At 38.6% G+C, this 22,663-nt stretch overlaps 1 protein-coding gene across 5 annotated transcripts in view; it reads right to left on the bottom strand.

Moving 5' to 3' along the window:
• WASHC4 (WASH complex subunit 4) overlaps positions 1 to 22,663 on the bottom strand; it is a 39,211-nt gene that overhangs the window by 10,053 nt on the left and 6,495 nt on the right. For all 5 annotated transcript variants that reach the window (XM_079992258.1, XM_079992256.1, XM_079992260.1 and 2 more), the window contains exons 2-22: positions 22,474 to 22,613; positions 20,357 to 20,410; positions 19,916 to 19,981; positions 19,758 to 19,803; positions 17,049 to 17,116; positions 13,815 to 13,897; positions 13,067 to 13,109; positions 11,921 to 12,024; positions 11,134 to 11,254; positions 9,745 to 9,868; positions 9,502 to 9,629; positions 7,996 to 8,156; positions 7,105 to 7,231; positions 5,906 to 6,031; positions 4,859 to 4,966; positions 3,594 to 3,740; positions 3,341 to 3,420; positions 2,905 to 3,010; positions 1,482 to 1,598; positions 557 to 725; positions 105 to 259 (exon numbers count right to left, since the gene is read on the bottom strand). In XM_079992258.1, coding sequence (XP_079848384.1) covers positions 105 to 259; positions 557 to 725; positions 1,482 to 1,598; positions 2,905 to 3,010; positions 3,341 to 3,420; positions 3,594 to 3,740; positions 4,859 to 4,966; positions 5,906 to 6,031; positions 7,105 to 7,231; positions 7,996 to 8,156; positions 9,502 to 9,629; positions 9,745 to 9,868; positions 11,134 to 11,254; positions 11,921 to 12,024; positions 13,067 to 13,109; positions 13,815 to 13,897; positions 17,049 to 17,116; positions 19,758 to 19,803; positions 19,916 to 19,981; positions 20,357 to 20,410; positions 22,474 to 22,613 — 2,273 coding nt within the window. The remainder of the gene's footprint in view (positions 1 to 104; positions 260 to 556; positions 726 to 1,481; positions 1,599 to 2,904; positions 3,011 to 3,340; positions 3,421 to 3,593; positions 3,741 to 4,858; positions 4,967 to 5,905; positions 6,032 to 7,104; positions 7,232 to 7,995; positions 8,157 to 9,501; positions 9,630 to 9,744; positions 9,869 to 11,133; positions 11,255 to 11,920; positions 12,025 to 13,066; positions 13,110 to 13,814; positions 13,898 to 17,048; positions 17,117 to 19,757; positions 19,804 to 19,915; positions 19,982 to 20,356; positions 20,411 to 22,473; positions 22,614 to 22,663) is intronic.

The raw sequence follows: 22,663 nt of genomic DNA, 5'->3' as shown, positions 1-22,663 counted from the left end.
TGAAACTTTTAAAAAGCAAAAACACCAGAAGCATTAAGTACCATACTTCAGCAAGTCACAAAATCCTGTTTTTTAAAAAATACACTGGCATAAATATGATGTACCTGTTCTAAAGTCTGACTAGGAAGATGTGCTTCTGTCATAGTTAAACCATAGCGCTGCATTGCTAAATTCCTCATCTCGCTATAGGTGGCCCAGTCATGCAGAGCTACTGTAGTAAGGTTGTAGAAAGTCTTGTCTAGGTAATGTGTCACATAGGCTGCAAAAAGAGGGGGTGAAAGGAACAGTCATTTTCACAATGAATACTTGGAAAAAAGGGCAGAGGAAAAGAGAAGGAAAATATACTCATCCCAACTCTAACGTTATTTAGAACTCTCGAAATAAAGTAACATTAGAAATGCTTCGGGTAAAGGTACTTGCTGGAGCTACGCTGGTCATATCAGCATATTGAGGACAGGTTTCCTCAAAAAGTACAGAGAGAGAGAGACAGGAGGGATGAATTTTACTTCACAGAAAAAGTATTAAGCTTTGAAAGTGAACATTAAGTAAAGCCTACCTTTGATATCTATGAACCGATTGAAAAAACGAATTGGGTTCAAGGTGAAGAAGTGGGCAAGGTCTTTCATTCCGACTCTGAAGGGATTTCTGTCATCTAGTTTCAAGTGTGTGTGCACAGAAAGGCGAAGGTCCTTTTCTATTTCTTTGCATAGTTTGTCCAGGAGGTGCTGCTCAAATAAAAGTCACAACAAACACTATTTTCATGGGGTGAAAAACTAATCTTCACATTTATTCCCCAATAAAATAGTTCTACAAAGAAACAGGAGATCCAAAAAGATGGTTTTCCTTCTCCAATGGGGGACTAAATTGGATTATTTTTAATTCAACATTAGGATGAAAAAGTGAGTTATTGCATATACTCTGTGCATGTATAGATACACAGACAAAGTAGTATCCCCTAACCCTCTGGAGCAGATTTTGAGGGTGCACAAGGGGTTGCAGATGAGAGAAGGAGGAAGTTCTGTTGCACAAAGAGAATGACAGTACTGGATACAACCCACACTCTGTAAATAGTGGCCATTCTCCCCAAAAGTTTGATGACTGTTGGTCACTTAAAATATAAACAATACATTATGTATGTTACTTTGTGTGTTTTTTAAAGCCCTGCCTTTGAAGCTAAATCTACACAAGATGCAAAGGGAAAAAGGAGAGATAACGGAATAGGAAATAAGAATATGGAGTGTTATATAAACACTACATTGTGATACAAGTACATAACCACAACTCAACAAACGTTAGCATAAACCTAAAGCAGAGGAATAATTGAGGAAAAATGAGACCAGAGCAATAAAGAATGTGAGTTTCTATTAACTTTAAGAATTTTGAGAATTCCAACAGAAATCCTCAACACTGGCAGATTTAAATATTCTCAGATTGCTCTGTACTGCTATCATTCAAAGTAAATAAAATGCTTTCACTATCACCTTGTTTAAAACATCCATGATTTCTTTGTCATAGCTTTCCAAAAGTATTTCATGGGACTCCAAGTGCCTTGAATGCATCATAGCTGGTACACAATCCCGCAATGCACTAAACATGTACTGTAAAAAAAAAGTTGCAAATTGATAAAGAACCCGAGCAACAGCATGGACTAAAAGGGAATCTGAGCAATTAGAACTCAGGATCCTGAACATCAATTAATCTCTAAAACTACATTCAGATATAATGATAAATCATGGTTTATCAGAACAAGACTCAGTGAGCCTGGAAGCTGAGCATTCATCCCCCCCCCCCAAACTCCAGCACAGCACAAAGAAATTGGAAGCTTCCACTTCATTTCTAGATTAATCACAGTTTAGAATGCCATCAGAATCCTAAATTGAGGTTAAGCTTAACTAAGGTTAGTTGAAACAAGCAAGCTTAATAACAAACCATTCAAACTCTTGTAAACTGCTTAGAGGTTTCACCACAGGGGTGTATACATTTTGTTAAATAAACAAAATTAAAAATAAAGTTAAACTTTAGGTCAGTACTTCTCACACTTTTTGAAGTAGAACCCTTCACTTAAAAAAAAAAAACTTTGGCAGAACCCTCGCAGTAAATTCTTTTTTAAACTTTTTAAAGGGGAGCTGATTATTGGGAGAGTGAGTGAGAGACAGTCTGAATTGAAATTTTTAAAAGGAACTATGAGATTTTGAAAAACTTTGCTGTTCATCTCCTGATCTCCTCTGATGGGAGAAGGCTTTGCTTTGCTTGTCATCCTTACGGCTTTGTCCCTTATCTCTCAGTCAACATTAAAAGAAAAGCATATATGAAGCCGAGTAAACAAATGAATTTTATTATTTCAGTCACAGACCAGTTCCAGCCCACATACAATATCAAGGAAGTCATAAAACACGATAGGGATACATTTGAATTTGCAATTAGGTATAACAGGGAAAATACAGATACAGCAAAAGTTTAAAAATATATAAATTAAAACTTAGGCCGAGTAAACAACGCTGCTCTGCCTGCACCACCCTGCTACTGATTTAAACTGTGGAAAGTGCAGCAAGAGAAGGAATGAAGGGGAAGGGATCCTCAAGACAACTGCTTGAAAGGTGCACTTAATCCCCATGGCTGCTGCTCAATAGAAATAATACATTGGGTGCACTTGACTGCCATTACAACTTTTGTTGTCACAGAACTCGCTGGACTGCTTCACAGAATCTCAGGGTGATCACAAATTAACCAGAAATTTGTGTGCTCGCCCTTCTCCTCTTTGCAGGTTCCCACAATTCCACATTATGCAAGACCTTTGGGAACTGTGCTTTCTTCTAACCAAAGTTAATTAGCAAGCCATTATCTCAAACCATGGTTTTGTTTAACCCACCTTCCTATTTCGTATACAGTATTTCTTTTACTTACATGTAACCTAGCAGCATCCACTGCATTTTCATAGACATCATCAAGATAAATTGGAAATACAGTTCTGTGCCAATACAAGAAGCAACAGTCACATTGTGCTTGCACTCTAGAAGGGAAAAGGAGCAAAGTTACTACTGAGAAAGAAAGCAAAGAATTACCATTCCAACATCAATAATCTCAAACAGAAATAAACTTATAATATAGCACACTTTCAAGCTGATGCTCACAAGTCACAGGGGTGAAAAAATGGTTTTTAAGAAACAAAAATGGAGTATCGTTCTTCAGGATGCTGAATTCTGTGCTTAAAGCCAAGTTTCATACTAAGTATACAAAATCCTGACTATCACATAAGATGATGAACAGCACTCTACAGGAGTCAAGAAGGTGGTGTATTGTGCTAAAAGTCTACAGAATTTCATTCCATGGTATTACTTACCGTTCTTTAAGTTCACTGATTAAGGCCAGCTTCTTCATAACTACTTGGAGAGGAAGGAGCTCTTCATCTTTAAATGTTTTCTGAAAGGGAGAAGGGAAAGAAGGAGACAGACATGCAAAAGCATCAATCCAATAATAATAACAAAAGTTAATTTTACGGCTGTGCCTTAATCACTTACTATGCAATTCCCTATGTGATTGCTGCTAACAGAAATGATAAATATTGCAATTATGGAAGGAACTGTTGTGCTTACCATTTGTGTGCCCACACTGAGTGCGAGGGAAATAATTAGTCGTCTTTGTTTTGTGCTAGGACCGTTGAGAGTGTTCTCAGCCAATACAAGAGCAGAGAGTACATCAAGGCGCTGTTCGCTGTACTTCTTGTCTGAAATAACTCTTTTCTTCATTTAAAAAAAGCATAGAAGAGAGCATTTGGGGTTTAGTATTTATGGAAAATTCAAAAGCAAATTTTGTATTGAATTTATGAGCCTACCACATTATTTGCATTTTTGGTCTCAAGGTCGAGATAAGCCACATTTAATATACATATCATTATCTTACACAAATCTTGGCAAGAAAAGCTACCCCCAAAGTAGCTCCTCCCCCTTTATCCCAAATTAGGTATAGTTGGCACATTAATGCAACCCTGAAGTTACTCAGGTTTAGCTTAGACTCTAGGGAATATCCTTGCTGCTTTCAAAATGCTAGTGAACAGTTTATCTGAGACTCTTCAGCACAAGCCCTTTTGAAACATGCAGGACTTCCGCTGGAGCACAGATTCATTTTAACCTCAATGGAGTTTAAGCTGGAAACATCCCTCGTGCTACATATTATTATCATCTGTGTGTTCACTCTCTCCTTTGGTGATCATTCACCCATGTTCTGCTTCACATATTAACATCAACTTTACAGTTGAGGCAACTCACCAAAGTGTTCAGTATGTGAGTAAGTATGAAATTCCATACATATTTTCTCAGCAATGTGAAACATACATTGACTGCATTCAGATGCAATAATGTATGGCTTAATATTATATAAATAATCCCCAGTCTCCCCCATCACCATGGCTCTTCTGGCACTAAATATAAGAAGGGCAATCAAAAACATTTGCTTTCACTTTCAATCAACCACAGTGTAGTGTTGTGTTTGACTCCTAAACAGTGGTTAGTGTTAACTATATTAGTCAACTGGCTTGTTTCAGTAAACCATCATTAAGACTAACCAGTTTGTCCAAGTTCAGATATATAACATTGACAAACAGAATTCCATTGAAAAACAGAAAGCTTCAAATCTCCTCCTCACAGTTGCACACTAGGAACCTGGAGCTTGTTCACGTAATGACATATGACTGCTATCATTGTTTACCTTTTGATATCATCACTGCTTACCTCCCAACTATTTGACCTCTTTAGCTAGTTTCTAACACTAAAAATGCATAAACGAAGCATCCCAACTGTTATAAAGCTACTCATTTTAACTATACCGAACAGTAAACTACTTACTGAAACGTTTTGCATACCTTGGCTATAGCAATAGCATTAAGAGCCTGATGCTGTAGATGCTGAATTATGTGCGTTACTGAATCAGCGACAATCATACTTCTTCTGTAAAATGTATGTTGTATTGCCTGCAGTTGACCAGATTTCAGAACACGAGTTAACATCACAATTCTGTTATTTGAATCACATTATGCCTATTCTTCCATACAAAGAACTACTTTATCCAAATCTTCAACAGCTCAATTCGATATGAAATACAATTTGAATTTTTAACAAGGTAGCTATACTTGGATGTTCCATCAAAATCAACTTTCAGCTATATGTTAATATTCCCGTCAAAAGCAGTATACTATATTTGCTGCTATGTCAGCAAGTACAAATCATGCTGGCGTCACTGATAGTTATAATGAAGGTTTAGACCACAGTCAAATGCACATTTTAAAAGAGACCATTAGTGGCAGCAGACCGCTGGTGCAACTAAAATTAGGCATAATTGCTGCTGATTGTATCTATCAATTTCTAAACCATACTTCCTCTAAAAGAACATGAGAACATTTACAGCAGATAGCAAAACAAACAACCATTGTGACTGGATCGGCGAAGGCAGAAAGATAACTGCATTATGTAGGAAGAGTAAGAACAGAAGTAAAAGCAACATAGTCAGTCCTAATACCTAAACTATCTCTGAAGTGTCTTCAAAAGGTGCGAAAATGACAATACTGAGGGGGGTGGTCATATCTCCAGGAGTTCGACAAATGGAGTATCAATTGTATTAGCACAGAACTTCAGCTTAGGAACCCTATTTTGAGAACCTGACCTATAGCGGTTTCAGAATTACAGTAAATATATTTTACCCAGAAAAGATGCAAAGAAATACAACTTAGAGACACAAAACGTATGGCTCTGGAGATATGTAAACCAAAGTATATTTTGCCTGAATTATTGTTTACAAATTTTGTCTACCATCTTTCCAGCTCATAAATTAAAGCACGCAGGTCTTAACACACCTGCAAAAGGACTACCTGCAAAATGTTAGGGTCACCAAGGAGATGAATATTGCAACTTACTTTGAGAAGTTCCACAAGCCTGCACAATGCTTTCACTGAGGTTTTAGTCATTGGCTTCTGCATTGACATGTGCAGATTCATTGTAGTTTTAATGATGTTACTAAGGCTGTAAGCGTACAGAAACCCCTAGAAATAAATTGGGAGGGGAACGTGAATCATCTTTACATCTCTATTGCATCATAAATTTTTTTTGTGTCCAAAATCGGTTCTATCACACACAAATACAGCTGTTCAATATACAAATGAATTAAACATTATGGAATTAGAAGTAAACAAGCACCAACCTACTGAAACATGAACTATTAATTGACTTCCCAATTTCTACAACGCAAGTGATTTTATTCCTTCCTTGGTAGTCCCTTTTCTAGAATACCACAAGGCTGACTCCACCAACCTTGACTCCCCATTGTTACACAGCAAGCAGGGAAGCCTGATAAAGCTTCTCACACAAGTTAATGTGGAAAGCTCTGAGCTTTCGCTAGTGAATCTCAACTTGGGGGAAAAGTGGAGTATAAATACGTTAAATAATAACTACTGATATAGGGAAACAAAACAGAACCCCTATTTCCCTGTTTGAGAAGATGGCTTGGTTGAGACATCGCAATGAAGAATTGTTTGGTATTAAATGAACGAATCTGAAATGAGCCTAGGGCTTCCCTCCTCTATAACTTGTAGGAAACCATGGTTGCCTGTTACATCCAAACAAGGGAACTCTGATTTGTGCTTATTCTACAACCAAGAAAAGTGTATCATAGTTTACCAGTTCAGATATAACAGCAAACTATGGTTTGTCACATGAGTGTGTGCAGTGATCAGTGTGGGGTGACAAAGAGTACTTTTTCCACACAGCATCAAGCCAGTGATAGGAATCATATCTGAACCAAGCCTATTAATCTGTGAAACAAAAGTTTGAAAATTTCAGAGTGAGCTAGCAAAATTTAATTTGATAATGCCAGTCATAAATAAATATATTCACTTAGGCTGTATAAAGAAATTACTATATATATTAACCTTACATCCATTAGTAAGCAATTGTAAGCAATTACTATATGTCTTAACCTTATATCCATTAGTAAGTAATTGTAGTAATAGACCTATATTCAGCAGTTTCTTCTTCAGTAAATGGTACTCAAGAAATATAAAGTTAACTATATATATCAGCATTTTCCAGCCATGTTGCTTTGGAACCTAGCACACACCTGTATAAAAACGTTGCACCTATTAGTGAGATCTTCTGCAAACTTATCCATTTGTTGTTCCTTTGACAAAATAGATTCCATTTTCATCATCCATGAGCTCACAAATACATAATATGATTGCATCTCTCTGGAGAGAAAACAAGTAATGGTTATGTAATGGTTCAGCCAGATACATCTTTAACCAAGGTTAAAGAAGCTGAACTGTGGTTTGAAACATCTGAATTGACATGCCATTGTTTGCAATGGGTCAAGAGTCATAGTTTGATACAGGTTTATGCTATGATTTGGCAGAATGCCCAACATAATTTCAGCCATCACTCTGCTTTAAGGGACCATGGAGACAAGTTACGAAGCTGAGTGCTTGTATGAAAAATAGCAGCCAAACAATGATTTGGGTTTTTAATTCTGGTTAATGCAAATCAAAATTTGACATGCCAAATTTCTGCCAGTGTAAATTATCCTGAAAATTAACTGCTTGGTGAGCTTGACTAATCCAAGGTGAATATATCAGGCTTTAAATAAAACACAAAACTGAGCCAGTGTAACAATTTATTTTTTGTATTTATTTAGATTTCTTACCTACCCTTCACAGGGCAGCTTAAAACCATTTAAATATATAATATTAAAATAGGTTAGAATATTCAAGAGAATAAAGCACATGTCTTCAGCATTGGAATTTAATACCCTATTCCTGAATACTTTTATCTGGACACAATGGCCATGGAACATAAAATCCCCACCAAAAGAGGGGTGTTTGGCTGTTTTCATAACTGGAAAAGAACAGGAATGTCAATTAGCTCCTATTTTTTCAGTTTACAAATATTTTTGATTTACAGATTAAGAACCATACAGGTGTGGGGCGGGGAGAGCTCCCTACTCTTCAAACCTTACTTGGTAAGTGACTGAGCCTTCTGCTGTAGAAAAGTTTCTCTGTGTATTTTAATGGAATGAAAATTCTTCCTGTCCAGAAGCTTGGCAGCAGCTGGCACCTTCTGAATGAGAAAGTTGTCAGCAAACCAAATGATATTAGCTGTAAGTGTAATAGCTGGCACCTGGAGTGGCAACAGTAACATTTGGATGAAGGATGGAGGGGGTGGGGAGAGAAAGATATCATATTAGGCTTGATATTGAAAACCGCTACACCACATTCACTTATGTAGGACTGTCCTATAGGTATTTCAAGATATACATACATAGCAGGCCAGTTCTAAGCCCAGTTTTAAGTAATCTCACTTCATTTCACATGAATGTTTGCATAGGATTTTAGGCTCTGCTGCCGAGTCTACACTCTGCAGCACCAACAGGGAACAGAATTATCAGAACGTGTTTCGGAGATTAAGGAGGAGGAGGGGTAGCGGGACTGAACTAAGCTACACACAGTCCATAGCATCTTAGGATTCATCCCTTGAGTACCAGAGCAACTAGAACAGGTATGACAACTCTGCACCAATTCAGTAGATGCTACTTCAACAGCGGATGGGCATAAAAAGAGATTAGTGCAATCACTGCTAAATCCCTGGATAGAACAGTTTTGCTTTTTTAAAAAAGGTGGCTTACAGCATCTATGCCCATGTCAGAGCAAGGATGAAAAGAAACAGGTGTACCTCTCAATGTTTCATTTAAGCTGAAATTCTGGGCAAATTTATTTTGAAACATTGAAGGAAGCACCACTTATTTCTGAGTAAACATGGTTAAGACTGGACTGTCTATGGTGGTTATTAGCCCGTGCATTACTCACATGCAGGACTTTGCAGTAACTAATGAGACCAAGGCCATACTTCCAGTTCCTCATCTTCTTCTTCAAACCACCATGCACTGCCTGCAGCTGACCGAAGATAAACTCCCAACATGTGCAACCAGGGGTCCTAATTGTGACTAGGCCCTAAATGTGAGCAGGCGTTCACATGCTAGGGGTTTTCTTCAAACAACTGCACAGAATGTGTGGCTGTTTGAGGAAGGAGACTCAGCATTAAGAGGTGGAACTAAAAGCAGCCCTGCTCCAAGTAATCACAGCAATATCCTACATGTGAATAACACATGAATAGGACCATTATCAAAGGCAATAGCTGCCCAAATCACACACTTGCAATTAATGGCAAAAATAGCAGTTTTTGATCACAAAATAATTAATGCAACATTCATTGACAAGGCAACTTGAGTACTATAAAGAGAACATGTTGTCGGTTCCTTTGCTATACACAAAACATAATTGTTATTCAGAAAGGACAACAAATTGAAACTATGAAAACAGAAAAAAAACCTAGCTAAATTATTTTAAAGCTGGAGTTACTAGTGAGAGCTTGTAACTAGATACTGTTACTATATTTTTATAAGAGGTTTTTATTTTTATGTTGTTTGTGAAATTTAATTATTAGAGGAAAATTACAAAATCTTCACCTTTTTGCAAATGTCCAGTAACGATTTGTAAAATTTCTTGTCTACTGTCCGAAAAATCTGAAAATGCAGTACAAACAGCCCACAAATTCCTACGTACTTATCTCTCTGGTCAATTTCTGAGGGTTCACCTTGTACAAATACACACAGAAAAGAATAGTTTTGAAGTCTGCCACTAGACAAACAATATAACAACTTTTACAAACAATAATGTCAATGCAAAGAAAAAAATCCATCTTGCATTACCAAGCTTAGCTTCAACATTTGCAAAAATTGTGCGAATACTATGTGCGAACTCCTCAGCAAAAGTGCTGTTCTTTGACACTGACACTCCACCATTGACGCAATCAAATTGTTGCTCTATACAGGCCTGAATGAGGACAAGAGAAACAAGAGTGATTTACAACATTAGTGCCATGGAGAATACAAGCACAACATATTAATAGATGATTGCAAATAAATCAGAATTCCATGATGGAGACAATTCAACTGGCAAGTTGTGCTTTATTTGGGGAGTGTTCAGTTCAAATGAAACCATACTGAAAATCTAATCAAAAGGAGATTAATATTGATTCATTGACTGTTAATTGTCAGCTGAGCCCAGTACAAGTACCAATACAAGTAACCATTAATTTCAATACAAGTAGCAGTTAATTTCAAAGTACAATAAAATAAAACCCAAGCACTTTTCTAATATAGTAAATACTATTATAAGAAAAATATTAAAAGCTTATTTCTGCAACAAGAAATGTTACTGTTAATTATATATAAGGTAACAACAAAGGAGGCATCTAAAACTTTTGATACTTTTACTACGGATCACAAAAAAGACTCAGCTGCAACTTGACTGATTCTAGAAATATAGTACAGTGGTACCTCGGGTTACAGACCCTTCAGGTTATGCCTTTTCGGGTTGCGCACCGCGCCAAACCCGGAAGTACCGGAACAGGATACTTCCGGGTTTCGGTGCTTTGCACATGCACAGAAGCGCCAAATCGCAACCCACGCATGCACAAATGCAGCGCTGTGGGTTGCGAACGCTGCAGATGGCGAACGTGCCTCTCGCATGGATCACGTTCACAACCTGAGGTTCCACTGTACAGGGCATTTGCTCATGCAGTGGACATCTCCTGCTTCTCCTCCTTCATAGCTCCCTCATATATGGTCTGGAGGGTCCTCCAACCCGCTAGAGGAGATTTGTGAGGGCTGCAGAAGAAAGGAGAAGAGAGGATAGGAGAAGGTCCATAAGTGGATGTCTCCCAATTAATTCTGTGTGCCTTGACTTTTTCTCTCCTTTTTCCAAACTGTAGCTCTCTACCCCACTTAGCAAACTGCTTTTAAACTGAGGGAACTTTCAAAAGCGATTTGCAATATGGAATGCTTTTAAAAGAAAACTGATCAAAAATTGCACTTGGTATATGCAAGCTCTTGGGTGCACCTAAAGTAGCTCTTTGGCTCCCAGTCAGAATATATTAGATAAATAACTGAGGAGAGGATACCAACAGCATACCATTTAAAATTTAAACACACCAATTAAACAATAACATTTTCAGAAAAGGAACATTTTACTCCATAGATCTTACAAACCACATATGAACTCTATTAAGAAATAAGCTCTATTATTTATTATGTTACCTGGAATATCGTCCCATCCAGTAATTGGTTTTCTAGTTTTAATAGCAACTTTTCAAATGGCTTCAGCTTATCTTCCTGCACTCCAAATTTAGAAGGATTATGATGGACAGATTTTAGTAACCTAATAAAGCAATAAAAAATAAAAAATCTACTTAAAAGAAACTCAACATTCCTAAATGTGTACGGGATGGAAGGAATTATTCAGGAGGAGTAATCTGGAGGGGCAAACTTTGTATTCCCACACTTATGAATGATGTGGGGGGATAATCTACCTTTGAATAATATGAGCTGACCTAAGATTTTTGCTTGTTTCGTTTACAAAAAAGCCCTGGCACAACTTCAATCAGTGGCCTTGACTGCACAGCTACACTTCTGGGACACAAGGCATTTGGAACTGCACTATGCCATGATTACCATTATTCCCAGGGGATTAAGAAGAAAAATGCTTTCCTAATTACAGTGAAGGGTGTTAACCTTGATTGATTGATTGATTGATTGATTGATCGATTGAACCATCACACGCTTGAGCATTTTAACCACAGTTCACACCAGCTGGTCACTGTAGGAATAATTAGAAACATGCAATAAAAGCTTAATGTTGCTCCAGTTGGTGGCAAAATACAGGAAATTAAGGCCTGAATACCAGAGTTGCAAAACACACACCTATTCAAGCCCAGTGAAAAGGCGCAGTGCAGCATCAACATCTGTTTAAGTGACCACTGTTTTGATGCTACTTTTATTGTTCTACAGTACCAGTAGAAATAAATGTAAGAATTTATCCACATACCTTTTGTACATAGTCCAGTGCTCTTTCAGGGTAGCATGGTTGTCTATTATCTCATCCAGGGTAAGTAAAACTGCCAGCAGTTCTCCCAGATGCTCATACATAGCCTGTTTGAAAAGGTATATATCCTGGATTTAGAGTGAAATCCTATACCCACTTTTCTGGAAGTAAGTCCCACTAAACTCAACGTGACATACCACTGAGTATATATGATTAGGATAGAAGAGGATAGAAAATTATTATATAGAGTTGATGTGCTTGAGATGTACAGGACGATAACAAGTTTTTATTACATATTTTATTCACTGTGCCAGAGGTTTTCAACTTTTTTCAATGCACAGCTCCCTTGACCAACTACATTCTTTCTGCGGCACCCCTGTGGGGCTCAGGAGTCCAGTTATGTCACCCCTTGCCTGCAGAGCTGGCAGCCCCTCACCCTTTTCTAACGCCCTCCCTTGTGGAGTGTTCCCTCAGCCTCCTCTCCTTGAGAGTCCTCCGGGCAGCTGCTGCTGCCGCCCCTGTCTCTGAGCTGCCCACCCCGTCCCAAAGACAGGTGCCTCCTCATACTTCCTCACAGGGGCCTGGGACTTGTTTGTCCATTCCCAACAGCAAGGGCTGGCGGACTGCCTGGCTAGGCTCCCTTGCCTGCTTGCTTGTTTGCTTACTTACTCCTGGGCTGCCTCAGCTCCTGGCAACCAGCACCCCCTGACCAGCCCCAGAGGCACCACTTGCCTAGGGAGCTTGTAGCCAGGGCTGCTACAACAAACAGCTGTGCAAGCCTTGGGGAGACAGAGACATGAGAGGGCATCCAAGAAGGGAGGGAAGGAAAGAGGAACAGAGGACAGTGTTGCCCACGGCACCTGTGAACATAATTCAGGGCGCCCCAGGGTGCCACTGCACACTGGTTGAAAACCACTACACTATGCTGTACTGTAGGCCTAGCTAGCAAGAAGAGATCCCAGAATGAATCAGGTGTCCTTAGCCTATTAAAGAACCTAGCACAATTTATTTTTATTATAATATTTGTAGATTTATTTCATTTTTTAAAAATGCTTCCAAGTAAGGCAGATATCCAGATATCAAACTCCCAGGTAAAGAACCCACAAAGTTATGCAACACAACATGTCAAAATCCCCACAAAATTCTCACCTGAAAATGAACTCCTGATGTTTCTATAACTTTAGGTGCATTCCTGAAACACAAAATACTGTATTTCACACCATTTAACAAAAACATTTTAGAGCCTCATGCTTTTATTATTTATTTATTATTAATGTATTTATTACCCTCCCCTTACCCTAAGGTCCCCAGACCTTTTAAATAAGCCCAACACGGTGGTTAGTTCTGAACATGCAAGAGGTTTAAAAAAATGATCACTTGAGAACCCGAAATACTGGAATCAAAGTGATAAATCACATTAAGTATTACTAAATAGGTCTGTCCAAGTTTTGGCCTAGAAACCTGAACACAGCCCAGCAGTCATATATGCCAAGTCCTGCACACACAGGTTTTCACTCTGCCAGGCCATCACCAGCAACATGAATTAATTTAGTGCACTACAGGCTGCAATTACTAGCAAGTGGCATTCAGTTTGGTAGGTCACAAGTTGTACAGGTCTGTGATAGTAAAAGAGCTAATTATTCAGAAGTGAACATCTGAAGTGGCTAGTGACTTCAAATGGAACATCAAATGGAAATACTCATTAATCCAAAACAACCATGGCTTACATCCCAAAACAGACAGGTGTCCTTTTAACAATGCAAGGGACACTTCAGGCACACACCCCATATTTCCTCCCCAACTCTGCAAAATTTAAGAAGCACATCAACATGCTGTCTTTTTTTCGTTGCATTTTCAACAAGTAAATTTAAAGGATAGTATTTTGGGCAGTAATTACTTGTTACTGGTATAAAGGGCAGCCAACTGATGAACTACATTCATCACGACCTCGTAGCAGCGTGTCACGAAACAAGACAACTCCTGAAATGACAAATTTTGTACAGATTAGAAACCCCTTTCACACTAAATGAGATTATTTATCCATGGATTAGTTGGGGAAGTTAATGTAGCAAAACTGTCTTGTAATCAAACACTTGAACACCCTATTAAAAAGCAACCCAACTTGTCACAATCACAAACATGAGAAAAAATATTCAAAGTATTTTAGGTCCTAAATACTGCCATTGTAGTTCTTATTAGTCTAGACAATATTAAGAACTAATAGGCAGTGTAATTTCAAAACAGATTAATGTCTGGAATGGTGAATAAGACCTCATCAGTTATGCAACAGCTGTACCAAAAGAATGTTTGCTTTTACTGGCTCTGTAGCGGGAAAGTGACCAACAGTAAATCAGAACTCACACTAGAGAAACATTAACAATTACTATGTCAGCATTTTCTATCCACTGGAAACCACTAACAGTCTCATGTATGCAAAACGAAAGCGGGAGATTTTTTTTAAAAAATCTAAGTTCTCTGGAAATTCTCCTGACAATAGGGAGGAAGCCCCTGGAACACTTGGAATATTTGAATTTAAAAGAATTAAGAAATATGATTGGGGCCTCCTCTTTGAGTATGGATTAGTTGACCTTTCGCAGCAGCTGGTACCAAGTACTTTGGATGGAAGAAAATCTGATGAGACTGAGCTAGAACTCCTTTGAGACCTGAGGATCAACAAAGAGGGCTACCAACAAAATCGGCAGAGAGAGACTGACAGAGATTTAAAGGCCTCAGATGTGAGGAATCCAGGCTAAAAACTGTTTTTGTGGACATGGGGACATTGGGAAGGGACAGAAACCGGGGTGGGGGGGGAAAGAATTTTTAAAAATATGTTTATGACCTTTGCGATTGATTATTATGACCTATTTTTAAGATAAGAGGGAAATTCGTGGAAGGAATTCGAGTCGACCTTAGAAAAGGATTTAATATTTATAAGAAAAGTGGATAAGTAAAATTTGGCCAAGTAATAAGAATTAAGTATTTTTTTTTTAAAAAAAAAACATATATATATAATAATAATATGTAAAGGATGAGAGATATGAACTTGCTGAGCTAATTTAATTGAATTAGGATGTATGAAGGGGGGGTGGGGGGAGGTCAAGAACTGGGGTTAGGAAAATAAGGATATGAAATTTTATATGTGTTGTCTTTGTGTGTGTGTGTTTGTGTTTATAAAATGTGAAAACTCAATAATTTTTTTTTTTTTTTTTAAAAAAGGAAATTCTCCTGACAATATCAGGTGAAACAGTAGGGAGCTATCCAAAAAGTGATCAACTAAACCTACGTGTCTCTAAATCAAAGGTGGCGAAACACAAAAGGTATCTTGTTTCATTTCACTTTTAATTTATATACCGCCTTCCTATACACAAAGTTTACAAGCTGAAGAAACAACAAAATAGACAGCAAAGTTCACACATGTAATAACATTCTGATCCAATACAAAAAAGTCACAATATACTGTATTTTTCCATGTATAAGACGCCCCCTACTTTTGGGGACCCCAAATTTAGAAAATGGGCGTATGTACTATCCATGTATAAGACACCTCCAGATTTTTAACCTTATTTTAAAGTAAAAAAACCCCTAGTCATACACAGAAAAATACGGTATCTGTAATAAACATAGACACCAGATGTATAAAAGGGTTTTCAGAAAAAAACTGCTACTAGCCTGTTTTAGCACTAATCAAAACTTTTCAAAAACCATTCTTCCCCTCTTATTTTAAGAGTACATTGTGTACAGAAAAATGACAAGGTTTGAGCCATCGCAATCACCAGTTGTTGAAATTATGCCAGGCACAACAACATGACTTGTAAAAAACATAGGAAGTTGAGCAATTCAGATCCTGCTTTCAGTTTTAAAAAAAATAAAATTCTGTGGTGGTTGGTTTCTTTCCACCAGAAACAATATTTTCAAAGTTTCTTGAACGAATAGCTATTTTAAAGAATGTTTCTCTTGAAATTCAATAAATCAAACAATATACTTCTAGCAGGAAACACAACTAGTCTTATTCTGTATCTGAAGGTCAAGCATACTGTGTGTAGCTCTACAATTTCCTTCCACCATCACTAGGGACAAAAAACACAAGAAATTAAATTCTTGAACAGGGGACCAGCAGAAAGGGTGCTGAAGATGAGCAGCAGCTGAACTCTTTCCCTGGCATACGTATGTCCACTCAATATCCACTCCCTTTCTTTACACACACACACACACACACACACACACACACCGGTTATTAAAGGGCCACAGATAAGCAAGCATTCACATCTTGGGGTTGCATTCAGACTTGCTATTTTGTGAACAGAAGGGCTCCTGACAGGTGAAAGGGGCCAATCTTCACTAATTCTCCCTTTGCTCTCATCCACACTACTTGGGTGGGTCCCACAACCCTATGGGGAAAGGCATGGTGAAAATACATCCTGCTTCCTTCAGCAGAATGTACTTTGGGCAGAGTTCTGGGCATGGGTAGTGTAGATCCATCTCAATGGTTTTAAAATAACAACTTCAAAACTTGTGCTAGTAGAGCATTTTAGTCATTTTGGGCACTCTTTAACAGAAAGTCCACAGTCACATCGAAATGTTAAAAAAAGTGGTGGCGCCATTGCTTGACTCAAGTACAGTGGTACCTCGGGTTAAGTACTTAATTCATTCCAGAGGTCCGTTCTTAACCTGAAACTGTTCTTAACCTGAAGCACCACTTTAGCTAATGGGGCCTCCCGCTGCTGTCGCGCTGCCGGAGCACGATTTCTGTTCTCATCCTGAAGCAAAGTTCTTAACCCGAGGTACTATTTCTGGATTAGAAGACTCTGTAACCTGAAGTGTATGTAACCTGAAGCATATGTAACCCGAGGTACCACTGTACTTATACTCGCACTGCTGGACTTTTCCTAACAGCAGCTTGAATTGCTACTGAAACTTTGAAAACCGAGGTGACCAGAGACTACACAGGGGCAAAAAGACTTGAGTGCATGTGACAGTATAAGCAACACAACTGGTGACAACTGTATAGCACTGACTCCAATCCACTAAAAGCCTGTGGTATAGCAAACATTTTAGAAGCAAATGATTATGAAGTCTATTGATCAACACAAAAAATACCATAGAAGTTGCAGAACTATGTCCCAGGTGTTACCTGTAAAAATGAAATAAATCTTCCCATTTGTATTTGGCCATCACCTTCCACCTTACTGGAATCCATAGCTTGAAAGGTAAAATGAAAGTTACAGGAAGATTAGAAAACACATCGTTTACCTATTAATGACACTTAAGATGGCAAAGGGTGTTTTATTTTAGTCATAATTAAAAATATACTACAACAAAACTATGCATCACCAGTGGATTCCAAATGAATGATTCATTAGAAAATGCTCACTTCATGTTTAAATGCTACTTTATCACCATCCCACGTAAAAATTACCAATATTATCTATCAAAAAAGAAGAAACAGCAGAGAATTTTTTTAAAAAAATCTTCAGAAGGTATTTCATGTAGACAGGCATAAGCTGGGTCTATTTGACTGGATGTTTGCCAAATGATCATATACTTTTTATGGCCCAAATCCCTAAGAATCATTTAGCAAATGACAAATTTCTTAGTGGAGATTATTTCTGTGTAGAAAAGCCCAAGCATCTAATGTATACAACAGCAGGTGCCGCGAGTACCTTCACTGGATTTTGCGTATGTCATGTCAGATTCACTGCCCTGTACATCTTGTTTATGTGTTATGGGGAGCCACTGGCAATCAGGGCTTATATATGGGCTTATATATGCTCATATGGCAATGTACATGTGGGAGCTTGTCACACCTTGACTTTTCCCCCCACTGCATCCTCATGGTTGAAGGAAACACACCTAACCAAGATTCTCCCTGAGCACAAGTTTCAGAGGTACTCTGCCTGAAACTAAATTTCCCAGTTCTATCTAAATGGCTTAGTCTGCAAAGAGTTGGGGGGGGGGGGGAGAGAATTACTGATAAAAATGTGAGTCTTGCAGCTGCTACAGCAATCTTTGCTTCCTGCCAGTGAGGAAGAAAATCAGAAGTGCCTTGTTTTAGTTTTGGCAGTGCATCACTGTATCTTTCAAAAAGGATTTAAATACAAGCACAGCATATGAGAAGCAGCATCTTCCAGGAATTCAGTTTAAAGGTAAAGTTTATTTCCTGAAAGGTCATTAACAGTTTTCATCCTTTGTGATTATTACTGCTAATGCATACTAGAAGTTTTCCTTTTACCATCTAAATTAGAAACAGTTACTACACTCCAGTTCTATAGGAACTTATATCCTACAACCTCGGAAGGCCACTTCCTCCTTCAAAGCATGAACGAGCCAATCTTCAAATGATTCTCATAGCAATGTGATCTCATTCATCATACTGGTGCAAGAAAGGAGACAGCGGCTTTTCCATAAGCAGAAGAAACTATGCAAAACTGCCCAAAAGGATGTGATCGGGTGACTGCCATTTCTGTGCTCAACATCCTCTCCAGTTTGGCAGTAACATTCTTTGAACACAAAGGCAGCATGGATCAAGGTCCCTCATGACTTCCTCTTCAAAGCACCCTCAGTATTTTAGCAAAAACCATTCTTATGGGTTAGCAGCATTTCTATGTTGACATTAAAGCTTCCACTAAAGTATTACAATTTGGTTCTGGCAGACAGTATTCAAAATCTATCTTACCTATGGCCTGTGATTGTTCATATAGCTAACAGACCACACATTGAACACCTCTAACTTTAAGCTTTACTTCAAACAGAACTACTCAGAATTGAGCACTTTTATCAATTAGATATATCAGTTCATTACTGCAAGACCATCCCCATGCAGAAGCAGACTGTTCACCCAGGAGAAAAGAAAAAAACCTTCATCTGACAGAAACCCCTCATACTTCACTGAGTCCCAACCCAAAGGGGGTTCCTTAACTTGAGATGGGGTTTTTTTTGTGAGGGCAGCCACTTCAAGAGTGGAGCTTAAAAGTCTGTGTATGAGTGGCAAAGCCGCCCACACCTGTCTGAATCCTGGCCAAGGACATACCAATTCTATTGACCTTGCACATCATGCTGCCATTGAGCTGTATCAGCAGAAGCCAAACATTTATCTTTTGCAACTGTTTAAGCAACTCTGCCAAATGCTCAAACAGATTAAAGGTAAGGTCAGTTGTTCTCTGGGGCTTCAAATTTGGTTTCAAAACTAACCAAAGAAGAATTTTCACATATTAGCAAGATGGGCACAGAAACCTTGATGCACAGAGCCCCAGCAGAGAAGTGTTTTGATAGCAGATGGGCACATCCACTGTAAGGGCTATGCTCCTGAATAGAGCTACCACCGTCAGCAGCACATTTTAGGCCCTGAATAAGGCATTACTGGGGGAGCAAAGGACACTGGAACCAAGGCCCTTTTGTCAGTTCATGAGGTTCTATGTTTACCCCCCCCCCCCACAGCTCAAAAAAAAATTCATGCTAGCCTGGATTTTCGGATGGTAATTCTATTTTGCAATGGAACCGGTGGAGAGGAAGAAAGAAAGATGATACATGCTATGGGGAGCAGAAAAGGAAATTCCTCCTCTCTCATACACCTCCTGGCTTGGCCATTGCAAATGAACAGGTGTTTGGAAGTGGTGGGTGATGTGGCCCCACCATCACCCTACGTAGTAACAGTTCCTAGCTTGTGGAACACCCTACTCACAGAGATAAATCTCGTATTGGCATTGTATAACTTTCACCATAGGCTGAAGATGCACCACTGAACCTTGAGAGAATCCACCCTATTCTAACCTATCCTGGGACCTCATGGCAAATGATGTGCAAGAAATCCAACCAACAGCAGACTGAACTGTAAAGTACTTACCTCCTTCTCCGTAAAACAAGAGGCCATTATAAAATTTTGTTTCTGCCTAGGAACAAAGAAAAGATTTTTTCCTCTTGAATAAGAAGTCATAATATAGAAGGTGAATAAACTAGTTTCTAGAAAGCAGTTTGTAGTTGGCAAAATGAAGAGATATTTACCTCGTATCTTAACTTTTTTATTTCACAGCAAAGGGCAGCATACACAGTGATTACTTTGTTTAGAACCTGGATAAATGAAATAGAAAAGCTAAATATTAGTGCATGTACAGCAATATCTATCTGTCTGTCTGTCTGTCTATCTATCTATATCTGCAGCAAAGGGAGAGATGGGGGTCAGGTCAGGGGTAGCTACATTTAGCACATACTCTCCCTAAAATATTTCCATTCAAGCTGATTATTAGAAGAACATGTGCCTGAGTTCCCTTTTTTCCTCCTCCCTTTCCGATTATTTCCCTTTTTGGTGTGTTTTAGGTTGTAAGTCTGGAGACAGGAACTTTGTTGTTTGTTGCTGATACTATGTAAACTGCTCTAGAAGCCTTTTCAGCTGAAGAATGGAGTAAAAAGGTTTCTGAAATACATATTTAAAATTAAGAACTTTACCTTGTTTTCCGTATTTATAAGTTCGAGTAAGGAAGACTGTTCATAAGGCAAAAGCTAAAATAAAACAAAATAATTGGTGATTTTAGGAAGCCAGAGACCTGCCACATTACTGAATAGGCTAAAATATCCAATTACAGTTGACACAGCTGTTTCAAACAAAATCTTAAGTGCAAATATACAGGCGGATTATATATATTTTTAAAATTATGATACTGGCAGTAACAGAGATTGTTTGCTTAAAAAGAACAAACAAGCAAACAAGCAAACAAACAAACCCTGTTCAACTCCTCTGGGGGAGGGGGAGGAACCACACAGAGCAGAACTACAAGATCTTTTTCAAATGTTATTTTTAGAAACATATTAACTAAACGACAGCTATCGCATGGAAAAGATCTAGCATACAATGACTTGTATGATTTCTAAACAGGCCCATAGCTAGATACCACTAGGAACTTTTACTTGCCTTCAGAGACTCATGTACTCTGCCAGAAATGAAGTCAAGAGATTTTCAAGAGCAACTTTCTTTAATAACAAAATTTTTGTTTTTTAGTGTAACAGGAACATATGGTTTCCTGGAAGGCTTAAGTCCCAGTTGTACTTTTTGTATCAACTAAGGAGCCACACCTACTGGGACATACTGTAAACAATAACTAAAATGCTTACTTTACCCTAGATACGACTACCCAATTTGCAAAGCACTTCTGCACATGTGTGCATGAACACATACAGAGCGTATGGTAGCCATAGGTGTTTTTTTACTTCAGGATTCCAGAAATTTGAGGGACTTTGGAATGCACAAGGAGCTGCCACCAGAAGATTATGAAAACTTTGGTTCCCAGTCTAAATTAACCATGATTTCTAGTCCATGTTCCCATCTATCAGCTTTAACTCTATAGGTTTTCCATAATGATTTCTTACGACTGCATAGGGTTTTGTTTTTTAAAGTCACACAGCTCATAAAAACTTCTCCTGAAGAGACCACCAACAGATGAGAGGATTCAACAGGGGCACCTGCTCCTCTACTTCCCCTCAGAAAATTTAAAAAGCCTTGAGCCTGGAGTGGAACTCAATGGGATACACACACATATCTAATTGTGGTTTTTTTATGTTTGCTTCTCCCCGCCCCCCTGTTTTTTGCTGTTTGTATGTAAGCTGCCTAGAGTCCCTTATCAAGAGAAAAGGCAAGATATAAATAATAGCAACAACATTAATTCCTTGTGTTTTTATATTTTCTTCAATTTTAAATTTTGTTGCATTTTTCTTTAAACCACTTTTAGCTTAGGAAACACAATATATGTTTGGTGGGGACGGGACAAACAAGTGCAAGGCTCTATTGAACAAAAACACGAAGAAGTTACCAGGTTCAATTCTGGCATCTCTAGGTAGAGCTGGGACATAAACCTCTGTCTGAAGTCTTCAAAAGCCAACAGCATAGACACCAGTGAGCTAGATGGACCAAAGGTATAAGGCAATTTCCAAGGCTTCTAGGAGGGGACCATTCCTCAGGTACCCCATACTAGCCTGCCTTTCCTCTGTGCCAAAATCATCGCAGGGCAGCACTGACTGGGATGAGAGTGAGATGGTCTACTGCAGGGGTGGGGAACCTTTTGCGGCAACATTCCAAGAACCACATGCCAGTGGTTGGCAAGACCAGAACAACGCACAAGGCATAACCCATAGGGCAAGCCTTGGTTACAGTGTGTGGTTAGTCTGGAGAGAGCTAAACCATAAGACCAGGTTTTCAGAACACATTAAGCCAAGCAATGGCTCAATATTGCAACAGAATGACTAAGGAGGAGCAAAGTACCCATGATTTCTTCTCCTAGAGCCCACATGCTTGCGCATTCGTGCTAAGCTATGATTTGGTTTATTGTGACATGAAAAGCAGGTCAATGTTTAAAATGGAATACTTCTCTTCTGAAAGCAGCTGAATGCGAGACATTTAGGCTACAATCCTGTACCCAGTCACACACAGAGGTCATTACTAACATGGGATTTACATGTGCGTAGCTATGCAAAGCATTACAGCCCTATTCCAAAGAGCTTTAGCTCACAGATATCAATTACACAACAGAATTAAGTGAACAGTGAGAAGTGCATAGTAAACAAAAGCTTACATTTAATGCAATGGGATCAAGATTGAAATCCCAAACATCTCCTACAGAGTCATCCAATGCATCTTCAATTCGCTTCAGCTGGGAAGTGTATGCCTCTAGAAATTTCCCATAATTCTTCAACTGTACTCCAACATGAATTTCTAAAAATAAATTGTATTCCTTTAGGACAGGTTATTTGTTATCATAGTCA

The sequence above is a fragment of the Podarcis cretensis genome (assembly GCF_951804945.1).
Source record: "Podarcis cretensis genome assembly, chromosome: 10".
In the NCBI taxonomy this organism is placed as follows: Eukaryota; Metazoa; Chordata; class Lepidosauria; order Squamata; family Lacertidae; genus Podarcis; species Podarcis cretensis.
Note: the sequence above shows the minus strand (reverse complement) of the source record. Positions and strands in the feature narration are given on the sequence as shown.